The following is a 13,496-nucleotide window of genomic DNA, read 5'->3' as shown; positions in this document are numbered from 1 at the left end:
ACACATTAGGGTTAGGGTTTGGAATGTGTCCTGGCCTCAGCAAGGCAGAACCCTTGATAACGGCTACTGTCTCTTGGAGACAGAATTGTGTATTGAGAACTGTACTATTCATTGAAACCCCTCAGGGGATGACCAGAGTGGGCTGGTTGAGGGATTGCATCATCCCAACCTGATTGACATCTGAGACCCCGTGAGTAAGGATAAAAGAGGGTCTGGGGAACAACCCCTTCAGACGCAGCAGGAGAAATGCTAGAAAGCCAGTGAGGGCCCGTGTGCGTCCTCCCTTGCCAGGGTAGCGGGCTCATCACGGAAGAACGGCTTAGCTAAAGGAGAGGCCACAAGTGAACGGCCACACCAACGGGACTTCTGACGGATCAAAATCATAAGAAGGAAAGCCAGCAAGTTTCTAAAAATCTCTCTCTCTCCAACCAAAAGGCTGCAGCCTGAATGAACTGAGTGACTTTTATATTTCCATTGGATAATACATTTATCCCGTAGACAACAATAGAGCTTATTTCTTATTGATTTTTATTATACCCGCACTTTTAGATTTAGTATTGACAATGTATATTATCTGTATGTTTGCATTGATATTATTTTTGTGTATTTTTGCTAATAAATACTGTTAAAAATAGTACCATCAGACTTCAACGGACCTCTCTATCTTTGCTGGTAAGTGACCCAGTTACGGGGTTCGTAACACTATGTTGTGGAGAGTATATTGATTGGCTGCACCACAACACCAAGTAACACACACAAAATGCTGGAGGTCCTGCCGCTTCACCTCTTCCCTCACTACCATAAGCCCCAAACAGTCTTTCCAAGTGAAGCAACACTTCACCTGTGAATCTCCTGGGGTTATCTACTGTATCTGGTACTCCCGGTGTAGCCTCCTGTATATTAGTGAGACCCAACGTAGATTGGGAGTCTGCCTAGCTGAGCATTTACGCTCCATCCACCAGAAAAAGCAGGATATCCCAGTGGTCACCCATTTTAATTCCACTTCTCATTCCCATTCCAACATGTCAATCCATGGCCTCCTCCAGTCACAATGAGGCTACATTCAGGTTGGAGGAGCAACACTTTATATTCCATATGGATAGCCTAGATTTCTTGAACTTCAGGTAAATTCCCCCTCCCTTCACCATTCCCCATATCCATTTCCCTCTCTCACCTTGTCTCCTTACTTACTTTCTGGTGCTCCTCCCCCTTTTTTTCTTCTATGGCCTTCTGTAGTCTCCCATCAGATTCCCCCTACTCCAGCTCTGTATCTCTTTCACCAAACAACTTCCCAGCTCTTTACTTCACCATCCCCCCCCCACCAACTGGTTTCACTATCACTTGTGCTTCTTCCTCCCCTACCCCCACTTTCTCACTTCGACTCTTCAGCTCTTTTTCAACAGTCCTGATAAAACACTGTCTGCACTCTTTTCCATAGATGCTGCCTGGCTCGTTGAGTTCCTCCAGCATTTCTGTGTGTGTTGCTTGGATTTCCAGCATCTACAGACTTTCCTGTTTCAAGTCAAGCCAAGTCACTTATATTGTCATTTTGACCATAACTGCTATGTACAGTACACAGTAAAAATGAGACAACATTTTTATTTTCAATGTGAACACCAATCCCCTTGAATGGGAAACCCTACGAAGAGTAGTAGATATGGCAAGGTCCATAACTAATAAAGCCCTCCGCATCATTGACCACATCTACATGAAACGCAGCTGCAGGAAATCAGCATCCAACATGAGGGAGCTTCACTATCTCTTTTCATTGCTTTCATCAAGGAAAAGATACAGCAGCCTCAGGACCCACACCAGCAGGTTCAGGAACAGTTACTACCCCTAAACCATCAGGTTCTTGCAGAAAAAAAAGGTAACTTCATTCAACTTCAATTACCCCATCATTGAAATGTTCCCCCAACCAGTGGACTCACTTTCAAGGTCTCTTCATCTCATGCTATTGATATGTATTGTTTGTTTGTTTGTTTATTTATTTATTTATTTATTATTTCTTTCCTTTTGTATTTGTACAGTTTGCTGTCTTCTGCACTATGGTTGAATGTCCAAGTTGGGCAGTCTTTTATTGATTCTGTTATGATTATTATTCTATAGATTTATTGAATATGTCTCAAGAAAATGAATCTTAGGGTTGTATATGGTGACATATATGTTCTATGATAAAAAAATTACTTTGAACTTTGAACATGTCAGGCAACTAGGGCTAGGCAGAACCATTGAGAAGTGTAAATGATGGATTACAATTAAGATGGAAACTATGAGGGTAAAGAAGGAATATGATATTTTTATGGCAGATAAGGTAGAGGTGAATCATAAGATATTCTGTAAGTATATTAAAAGTTGGTAATTAGGTATCAGTGTGGTTATCTAAGTGCGATGTCATGGGAAATAGGTGAGGTCTTAAGTGAATATTTCTCCCCTGTATTTACTCTGGAGAAGCACATGGAAACTATTAAGTTCAGGGGATAGAACAGTCATGTCCTGAAATGTATCAACATTACAAAAAGCAAATGTAGTCAGTTTTGAAGCACATAAGTGTGGATAAATCCCTGGTGTGTGACCAGGTGTGAGAAGCAAGGGAAGAAATTACTGGGGGAAATATTTATATCTTCATTAGCCATGGGTGAGGATGAATAATGTATCTTCAATCAAGAAGGACTAAGACTGCTGGCCAGGACAGTTCTTCTTGAAAAAAGGTACAACACCAGTGGCAAACTTACTGGAGCTGTTTCTGACAGGAAGGATTTAATCAGCATGACATTGGGAGGTCATGTTACACTTGTACAAACAAATGACCATACTTGGAGAAGTGTGTGCAGTTCTGTCACCAATGTACACCGTAGGAAGGATGTGTTTATGCTGCAAAGGGCACAAAAAAGATTCACAAGGTTTAGTCAGAACCTGGGAAGCGGAGCTTGTTTTTGAGGAGAGAAGAGAGAGGCTGGGACTCTTACAGGAATCCCGTGTTTATCATGGGAGGCTGTGGAATGTCCGTGCAACAGTTTACAAAATTATGGGAGCACAGATAGAGAAGGTAGTTGCAGTTCTATTCCAGGGTAGGGGAACCTAAAACTACTAGGCATGGTTTAAGTTGAGAGGGAAAAGACTCAAACAGGATCTGTGGGACAAGGTGCTTCACACACAGGGGAATAGCTATATGGAACAAGTACCAGAAGAGATGGTAGAGACAGATATAATTACGATGTTTTAAAACACATTTGGATGGGTGCTTGGAAAGGAAAAGTTGAAAGCTCAATAGGCTGAAGGCAGGCAAAAGAGATTAGCTTAGAAATGCATCTTAGTTAGCAAGGACGAGTTGGACCAAAGGGTCTGGTTCTATATTGTATAACTAGGAACCTACTGAAGTTCTAATTATACTGAAAAATGGCCAACTAAAAGAATATTTGTATTATGGGACTCAGCGAAGCGATAGCCAAGTGGATTTAAAAAAAAAACTCTTGACATATATTTGGCCTCATCATTTTTTTTTTGTGATCATATTATGATGCTTAAGATAGGGGCTCACCATTTCAAAGTTCAAAGTAAATTTTGGATCCACTTGGCACTCCTTTTCAACATCCTTCAATCTAGAATGGTTAGGGTGCATTTGTGGTTACTTTGGATGTCATTGGGGAGCAGAGGCATCATCATCCGTTAACTCTGAGAAAACTATTATTATTTTTGAAAAAGATAGTTTACAACCACAAACAATACATAAAAATTCACAAGCGGAAACAAACTTTGTATAAAAGGACAGTTGAAATTATCATGTCAATATTGGGTCTAGAACAATTATTGAAATGAAACATGATACTTTTGGGTGTATTTCTTTTCTGCACCAATGCAACTGGTTAATAAGTCTTTTTCAGCAGCATTGTTGTCAAGCTGAATTTTCAGAAAATTTTCAGAAATAAATCTAATTTTCAGAAAACATAATGAATTTTGGGTCCTAAAATTCAGGAAAAAAATTAGACTTCAATGCATCATGGCTTGGTAAGGCAACTGCTCTGTCTATGGTCACAAGAAACTCCAGAGTTGTGGACATAGCTCAGCACGTCATGGAAATCAGCTTCCTGTCCATGGACTCAGTCAATATCTCTCATTGCCTTGGGAAACCAGCCCGCAAAATCAAAGAACACACTGGAAATTCTCTCTTCTCTCCTCTCCCATTGGGTAGGAGATTCAGAAACCTGGAAGTATGGACCACCAATGCCTAGTACAATCAAATGGACTGTAAACCTTACAATCTACATTTATGACCTTACACCTTGTCTACTTGCACTGCACATTTTCTGTAACTGTACACATTACTCAGAACTGTTACTGTTTTACCTTGTAGTACCTCAATGCACTGCTGTAACAAATTGATTTGTATGCAAGACATTTTTCGCTATACCTCAATATGTGCCAATAGTAAACCAATTTATAGAACGTAGAAGAACATAGAACAGTACAGCACATTACAGGCCCTTCTGCCCACAATGTTGTGCCGACCCTCAAACCCTGCCTCCCATATAACCCCTTACCTTAAATTCCTCCATATACCTGTCTAGTAGTCTCTTAAACTTCACTAGTGTATCTGCCTCCACCAGTGACTCAGACATTATATTATATTATATCAGGCATTATCGATATTCTTATATTACATTATAGAGTATGATGCATTTGTTAAAAAAGAGTTGATAATTAAAATCCTTACAATAATTAATTTGATAGAATGAAATACACATGTAAGACTCTTAACTGTTTTGTTTTTTTCACAACACAATCCATAAAAAGCAGTACTTCAGCTTTAAGTTTTACCATGCCCTCAGGGTCCACCAGAAGTAAGTGCTTGGCTTGTCCTCCCTGTAACCCAGTCAGTACATACTGTCCTGATGTTGTCATGCTTTCCCGCACCAGAAAGTCTCCATCTTTTATGAGCAGCTTCTCAGCTTCCTGCCTGCTCATTCTTCCACAGTACCAGATCTCCTTCATCAGCTGTTCTTTCATGGAAGAGAGGGTTGCAGGCATGGGGACCGCAGATGGGCTTTTATCTGTTGAGCTGTTCTGAGAAACTTCGTGAATTGATGCCATGGATGAATAAAGACAAAAGAAAACAATCGGGGATAAGAGATATTATCCTTTATACATGACAATTTGGGTCTATTGTCATGAGCTCAAGTACAATATGGTACAGATAATGAAAAGCTTACATGCAGCAGCATCATAGACACATATGTACATGCAACTACACAACATGCAGCATCATGGACACATATGTACAAGCAAATAAACATGTAAATTACACAGAAGTAAAAACAAAGAAAAAACTGAATTTTTTAAAAACTAAATCTTTAAATCGCAGCAAGAGGCGGAGAGGGAGGAGGTAAAAGGTAAAAGAAGCTCGGAGAGAAGCTGTTTTTTTTAACTGATTGCGGCAAAGAGGCTAGACTGCGCAGGCACGTGATGTAGCGCGCCAAAGGTTTAAAAAAAAAGACTGCCATATACAGCGGCCATCATTGTAGTGGACTGAGGCAGAGTGGGTCGGCTTTGGCTCAATCAGGATTCGGCGAGAACAGGCAGAGGCGAGGTTTGAATGGGGCACAACTGCGCAAGCACATGAAAGTATCTGTGAGGCAGCGGGAGAATTTAAATAGCGAGCAGAGGCTGAGTACGAGCTTCACCAGGTAAAGTAAGGCTGGGTAAGCTCCTTTAATTAATCTAATTAGGAGTAGGTAATGGAGGCAGCAGTTAGGGCAGTTGAGTGCTCCATTTGCAGTATGTGGGAAGTCAGGGCGAGCACAGCTGTCCATGATGACTACACCTGTGAAAGGTGCATCCAGCTGCAGCTCCTGACAAACCATGTTAGGGAGCTGGAGCTGGATGAACTTCGGATCATTCGGGAGGCAGAGGCAGAAATAGACAGGAGTTTCAGGGAGATACTGGGAGATTCAGGGAGTCAGAGTGACTGTCAGGAGAGGGAAGGGGAATAGACAGGAAGAACAGAGCACCCCTATGGCCGTTCCCATCAATAATAAGTATACTGTTTTGGATACTGTTGGTGGGGATGACCTACCAGGGACAAGTTGCAGCGGTTGCATCTCTGGCACTGAGAGTGGACCTTCAGCTCAGAAGGGAAGGAGGGAAAAGAGGAGAGCAGTAGTGATAGGGGATTCGATAGTTTGGGGGACAGATAGGAGGTTCTGTGGAAGAGATCGAGAATCCCAGATGGTCTGTTGCCTCCCTGGTGCCAGGGTCCACGATATCTCGGATCGAGTTCTCAGTATTCTCAAGAGGGAGGGTGAGCAGCCAGATGTCGTAGTCCATGTAGGCACCAATGACGTGGGTAGGAAGAGTGAGGAGGTTCTGAAAGGTGAGTTCAGGGAGTTAGGTGCCAAGTTAAAGGACAGGACCTCCAGGATAACAATCTCAGGATTGCTACCAGTGCCACATGCAGGTGAGTTTAGAAATAGTGAGATAGTGCAGATCAACACGTGGCTGAAGACATGGTGCAGGAGGGAGGGCTTCAGATTTATAGATAAGTGGGCAGTTTTCCAGGGAAGGTTCCGGCGGGATGGTTTACATCTGAACTGGAGGGGGACAAATATTCTTGCAGGTAGGTTTTCTAGAGAAGCTCCAGTGGATTTAAACTGGATTTTAAATATGGATTTAAACTAACAACTAAATAACAACAGGGATGGGGTAAGAAGGGGAGGAGGGGCATTAACGGAAGTTAGAGAAGTCAATGTTCATGCCATCAGGTTGGAGGCTACCCAGCTGGTATACAAGGTGTTGTTCCTCCAACCTTAGTGTGGATTCATCTTGACAGTAGAGGAGGCCATGGACAGACATATCAGAATGGGAATGGGACGTGGAATTAAAATGTGTGGCCACTGGGAGATTCTGTTTTCTCTGGCGGACCGAGCGTAGGTGTTCAGCGAAACGGTCTCCCAGTATGCGTTGGGTCTCACCAATATATAAAAGGCCACACCGGGAGCACCAGATGCAGTATACCACACCAGCCGACTCACAGGTGAAGCGTCGCCTCACCTGGAAGGACTGTCTGGGGCCCTGAATGGTGGTGAGGGAGGAAGTGTAAGGGCTGGTGTAGCACTTGTTCCATTTACAAGGATAAGTGCCAGGAGGGAGATCGGTGGGAAGGGATAGGGGGGACAAGTGGACAAGGGAGTCGCGTAGGGAGCGATCCCTGTGGAAAGCAGAAAGGCGGGGGGGGGGGAGAGAAAGATGTGCTTGGTGGTGGGGTCCCATTGGAGGAGGCGGAAGTTACGGAAAATTATACATTAGACCTGGAGGCTGGTGGGGTGGTTGGTGAGGACAAGGGGAACCCTATCCCGAGTGGGGTGGCGGGTGGATGGGGTGAGGGCAGATGTGCGGGAAATGGGAGAGATGCGTTTGAGAGCAAAGTTGATGGTGGGAGAAGGGAAGCCCCTTTGTTTAAAAAAGGAAGACATCTCCTTCGTCCTGGAATGAAAGGCCTCATCCTGAGAGCAGATGCGGCGGAGACGGAGGAATTGTGAGAAGGGGATAGCATTTTTGCAAGAGACAGAGTGGGAAGAGGAATAGTTCAGGTAGTTATGAGAGTCTGTAGGCTTGTAGTAGATATCAGTAGATAAGCCGTCTCCAGAGATGGAGACAGAAAGATCAAGAAATGTGAGGGAGATGTTGGAAATGGACCAGGTAAATTTGTTGGCAGGGTGAAAGTTGGAGGCAAAGTTAATGAAGTCGACAAGCTCAGCATGCGTGCAGGAGGCAGTGCCAATGCAGTCGTCGAGGTAGCAAAGGAAAAGAGGGGGACAGATACCCGTAAGGACTGTTCCACAAAGCCAACAAAAAGGCAGGCATAACTGGGACCCATGCGGGTGCCCATGGCTACACCCTTGGTTTGGAGGAAGAGGGAGGAGCCAAGGGAGAAATTATTGAGAATAAGAACCAATTCCGCTAGTCAGAGGAGAGTGGTGGTAGAGGGAATTGGTTAGGTCTGGACTCCAAAAAGAAGCGAAGAGCTTTGAGACCGTCCAGGTGGGGAATGGAGGTATATAGGGACTGGACATCCATGGTGAAAATAAGGCGGTAGGGGCCAGGGAACTTAATATTATTGAAAAAAATTCAAAGCATGAGAAGTGTCACGAACGTAGGTGGGAAGAAATTGAACAAGACAGTGTCAAGTTATGCAGAAATGAGTTCAGTGGGGCAGGAGCAAGCTGAGACAATAGGTCTACCTGGACAGGAAGGTTTGTGGATCTTGGGTAGGAGGTAGAAACAGGACGTGCAGGGTGTGGGAACTATGAGGTTGGTGGCAGTGGATGGGAGATCCCCAGAGCTGATAAGGTTGGTGATGGTTTTGGAGACAATGGCCTGGTGCTCCTTAGTGGGATCATGATCAAGGGGCAAATAAGAGGAGGTATCAGAGAGTTGTCACTGTGCCTCGGCCAGGTAGGTCAGTACGCCAGACAACAACAGCTCCCCCCTCATCAGCGAGTTTTATAGTGAGGTTGGGATTGATGTGGAGGGAGCAGAGAGCAGAGCGTTCGGAAAGAGTGAGGTTGGAATTGGAACAGGGTGTGGTGAAGTCAAGATGGTTGATGTCCCATCGGCAAATAGAAATAAAGAGAATTCCATGGACCTGATCCGAGACATCCCTGATCCTGATCCTGGCACCAGAGAGGCAACATACCATCTGGGTGTCTCTATCGTGCCCACAGAACCTTATTTCTGTTCCTCTGACTAAGGACTCTCCCAGCAACACTGCAGTCCCTTTCACCTCTCTGCTCTTCTGAGCCACAGCACCAGACTCAGTGCCATAGACCTGGTCAATGTGGCTCCTCCCTGCCAGGTTGTCCTCTCAATAGTATCTAAAATTGTATTATTGAGGGGAACAGCCACTGGCTGTACATTTTCATTCCTGCTCTTGACAGTCACCCAGTTACCTATTTCCTGCAACCTACCTCCCTGTAGCTCCTGTCTGTCACCCCCTCATTCTCCTGTTGAAGGTCATCAAGTTGCAGCTCCAGGAGCTGTAGCTTTGTACACCTGGTGCAGATGTCCTACCAGACCTCTGGGAGACTGAAGGTCTCCCAGACTTTCCACATCCTACAGAGCATAAAACACTGCCCCAGGAACCATTCTCAATTGTCTATTATGTTCTAATAGATGAGGAATGAACAAATAAGGTTAGGGAGAAAGTAACTTAACAAGATAATCTACCTCACCCAAGCCTAATCTTGCCTAAGCCTGATGAGCCAACGGTCCCGTAATAGTCTCAATCCTCTAGTTTCCCTTTAAATTTTTTTGCAATATTACATACCCTCTCTTTTGCTTTTATGCTTCTTTGACTTCCCTGGTCAGAAATGGTTTCATTATCTTCCCTTTAGAATGTCTTTATTTTTGGGATGTATCTATCTTCTGTCTTCCAAATTGCCCCAGAAACTCCAGCCACTGCTGTCCTGCCATCATCTTTAATAGTGCCCCCTTCCAATAAACTTTGGCTAGATCCTCTTTCATGCCCCTGTAATTCCCTTTGCTCTACTGTAATACTGATACATCTGTCTTTAGCTTCACTCTCTCAAACTGCAGGGTGAATTCTATTATGTTATGAACACTATCACCTAATGATTCCTTAACAATAGACAATAGACAATAGGTGCAGAAGTAGACCATTCGGCCCCTCGAGTCTGCACCGCCATTCTGAGATCATGGCTGATCATTCACTATCAATACCCAGTCCCTGCCTTGTCCCCATATCCCTTGATTCCCCTATCCATCAGATATCTATCTAGCTCCTTCTTGAAAGCATCCAGAGAATTGGCCTCCACCGTCTTCCGAGGCAGTGCATTCCACACCTCCACAACTCTCTGGGAGAAGAAGCTCTTCCTCAACTCCGTTTTAAATAACTGACCTCTTATTCTCAATCCATGCCCTCTGGTACTGGACTCTCCCAACATCTGGAACATATTACCTGCCTCAATCCTATCAAATCCTTTAATTATCTTAAACGTTTCAATCAGATCCCCTCTCAATCTCCTCAATTCCAGCGTGTCCAAGCCCAATCTCTCCAATCTCTCTGCGTAAGACAGCCCTGCCATCCCAGAAATCAACCTAGTGAATCTACGCTGCACTTCCTCAATTGCCAGAATGTCCTTCCTTAAACCTGGAGACCAAAACTGTACACAATATTCCAGGTGTGGTCTCACCAGGGCCCTGTACAAATGCAAAAGGACATCCTTGCTCTTGTATTCAATTCCCCTTGTAACAAAGGCCAACATTCCATTTGCCCTCTTCACTGCCTGTTGCACTTGCTCATTCACCTTCATTGACTGGTGAACTAGGACTCCTAGGTCTCTTTGCATTTCTCCCTTACCTAACTCAACACCGTTCAGACAATACTCTGCCCTCATGTTCCAGCTTCCAAAGTGGATAACTTCACATTTATTCACATTGAATGACATCTGCCAAGTATCTGCCCACTCACTCAGCCTATCCAAGTCTCCCTGTATTCTCCTAATGTCCTCTTCGCATGTCACACTGCCACCCAGTTTAGTATCGTCAGCAAACTTGCTGATATAGTTTTCAATGCCCTCATCTAAATCATTGACATAAATCGTAAAGAGCTGTGGTCCCAATACAGAGCCCTGTGGTACCCCACTAGTCACCTCCAGCCAGTCCGAGAAACACCCATTCACTGCTACCCTTTGTTTTCTATCTGCTCCCTAATCAAACCTGGTTCATCATACAGCACCCAATCCAGAATTGCTTTTCACTTAGTGGCGTAAACCAGAAACTTCTCTAAAAAGCCATCTCATTGACATTCTACCAATTTCCTCTCTTGGGATCCAGCACCAACCTGACTTTCCTGATCTCCCATGACTATTGTAAAATTGCCCTTATTACATGGCTTTTCTATTTCCTGTTGTAATTTATATCCCATATCCTGGCTACTGTTTGGGGAACACCCATCAGGATCTTTTTACTCTCTACTCAACAATGATTCTATATCTTATGATCGCATATCATCTCTTTCTAAGGACCTGATTTCATTTTTTACCAACCAGAGCAATCATTACCATCTTTTAGGCACTCAGCAGGGTCCAATAAATGAAGTAATGTGTAAGTGAAATGGCCAGTGTAAGAGTGGTCAAGCTTTGGCTCAACAAGCTTCGATGTGGACAGACAGAGGCTAGAACTTAAGCCTGAGAAGTTCTAAGTATAACGAGTTTAGGGAGGATGATATTTCAGGCAGCGGAATGCTCCTTTTGTGTGATGTCAGATTTCAAACAGTCTCCATGATGACTACATGCTGTAATTTTACTATGTCTCTATGACTACATCTGCAGGAAGTACACCCAACTTCAGGTCCTGACTGACAAAGTCAAAGGATTGGAGCTGGAAACTTAGTTCTTTGTAATTTTATGTAACTTATTTGGATGTGAATATGCAAGACATGGTTAGTAAGTTTTCAGAAGATACTTAAATAGGTGGTGTTGTAGACAGTGTAGAAAATAATGAAAAATTACAGAGGTATTCATCACAAATCATGTGTCTGACAAATGGCAAATAGCTTTCAATCCAAATAAATTGATGTATTGCATTTTGGGAGATCAAAGCAGTGCAGGACTTGTACAGTGAATGGTAGGGCCCTAGAGAGTGATAATGGAACAGAGGCACCCCGAGGAATGCAAATGCACAGTTCACTGAAAGCACTTGACACATGGCCTTCATTGGTCGGAGCACTGAGTACGGGAGATGGGAAGTTGTATTGCAGCTATATAAGACATTGATGAGGTCTCACATGAAGTATTGTGCATGGTTCTGGTCACCCTGTTATAGGAAAGATGTTATTAAACTACAAAGAGTGTCAAAAATATTTACTAGGATATTGCCTAGACTTGGGGTCTTGAGTTACAAGGAGAGATTGTGTATACTGGAATGTCAGAGATTGAGGTAGGAAGTTGATATAGGTACTTAAGATAATGAGTGGCATGGATATGGTGACCTGAAATGTAAATTACTGTCATTTAACAAAATGAAATGCTTCTGAAATGATGAGAAGTGTGATAATGAACTTCAATGTGAAAGTAAGCTTCAATAATATTTTGTTCATTTGAATAAACTTACTTGCATCAAATGCTGGCACCTTTGTCATGGCAGAGGAGTGAGGATTCATTATATTCTGGGTGTTCATGTAAGATGGATCATCAAAAAGATCTGATGGGCTTACAACTTTGCCTGGAAGAACAATTTTCTTGATTAGTGGAAGTGTAGACAATCAACAGCCCCAAACATTAATAATTTTATTTAGTTTGTGCTTTGAAAACAATTGCTAACTTGAACATTATGTTCCTTAGTTTAACACAATGAGCAACTTTAAGACAGTTATTTAATTTTATATGATAAATCATTAAAGCTAAATGATAAATATTGATGGTTTTGTTAAATGTAACATTTCTGTTCCAATAAACCTCCAGCAAGATTAACATTGGTGAAACATATCAGTATTATTTGGAAAAAAAGTTTGTATTTAATGTATGCCATCACATCTCAGACACCCTAATCAGAAATAAAAATGATCAAACATAAAGATTCCGTATGCAGAAATAGGCAAATACAACAACATTTTCTTTTTAATGGTGCAGGAAACCTGACAATGTTCCAAGGAAAATTATGAAGCAAAATATTTATGGTGAACAACATAAGGCAATATTAGCACAAGCAAGAAAAGGCATGGAACCCCCTGCCAAGGTGAGGGTAGAGGCAGATACACTAGGGACATTTAAGAAACTCTTAGACATGCACACAGATAATAGAAAAAATGGAGGGCTATGTAGGATTAAATTGTTCTTATAAGAAGTCATTACAACATTGTGTGCCAATGAGTCTGTTGTTCTATGTTGTATGTATAACATGGCATCATCCCTGATCGCCCACCATTTGCCCATTCCCACTAATTCCATTCTCCGACATTAATTTTAAATCCTTCTGTCACTTCTCTATTTAAATATCTGTCTATGTCTCTTAAATATTGTGCTTGCAACTGTTTCTACCATCTGTTCTGACAGCTCCAGATATCATCCACTATCTGTCTAAAATACTTCCTTCCAATACCCCTAATTATTGCTCTCAGCTTAAACCATATAACCATATAACAATTACAGCATGGAAACAGGCCATCTCGGCCCTTCTAGTCCGTGCCGAACACTTAGTCTCACCTAGTCCCACCGACCTGCACTCAGCCCATAACCCTTCCTGTCCATATACCTATCCAATTTTACTTTAAATGGCAATATCAAACTTCCTCTACCACTTCTACTGTAAGTGGCTACCACTCTCTGAGAAGAGAAGTTACCTCTCGTGTTACCCCTAAACTTTTGCCCCCTAACTCTCAACTCATGTCCTCTTCTTTGAATCTCCCCTACTCTCAATGGAAAAAACCTATACATGTTAACTCTATCTATCCCCCTCATAATTTTAAATATCAAGTCCCC

General features: G+C 42.8%; 1 protein-coding gene across 6 annotated transcripts in view; it reads right to left on the bottom strand.

Annotated features, from left to right (window-relative positions):
• LOC132382386 (SHC-transforming protein 1-like) overlaps positions 1-13,496 on the bottom strand; it is a 210,744-nt gene that overhangs the window by 13,665 nt on the left and 183,583 nt on the right. For all 6 annotated transcript variants that reach the window (XM_059952522.1, XM_059952521.1, XM_059952525.1 and 3 more), the window contains 2 exons: positions 12,130-12,240; positions 4,819-5,072 (listed from right to left, as the gene is read on the bottom strand). In XM_059952522.1, the coding sequence (XP_059808505.1) occupies positions 4,819-5,072; positions 12,130-12,240 (365 nt within the window). The remainder of the gene's footprint in view (positions 1-4,818; positions 5,073-12,129; positions 12,241-13,496) is intronic.

This window comes from Hypanus sabinus, chromosome 28 (genome assembly GCF_030144855.1).
Source record: "Hypanus sabinus isolate sHypSab1 chromosome 28, sHypSab1.hap1, whole genome shotgun sequence".
Lineage (NCBI taxonomy): Eukaryota > Metazoa > Chordata > Chondrichthyes > Myliobatiformes > Dasyatidae > Hypanus > Hypanus sabinus.
This window is presented reverse-complemented; position numbering and strand designations above follow the sequence as displayed.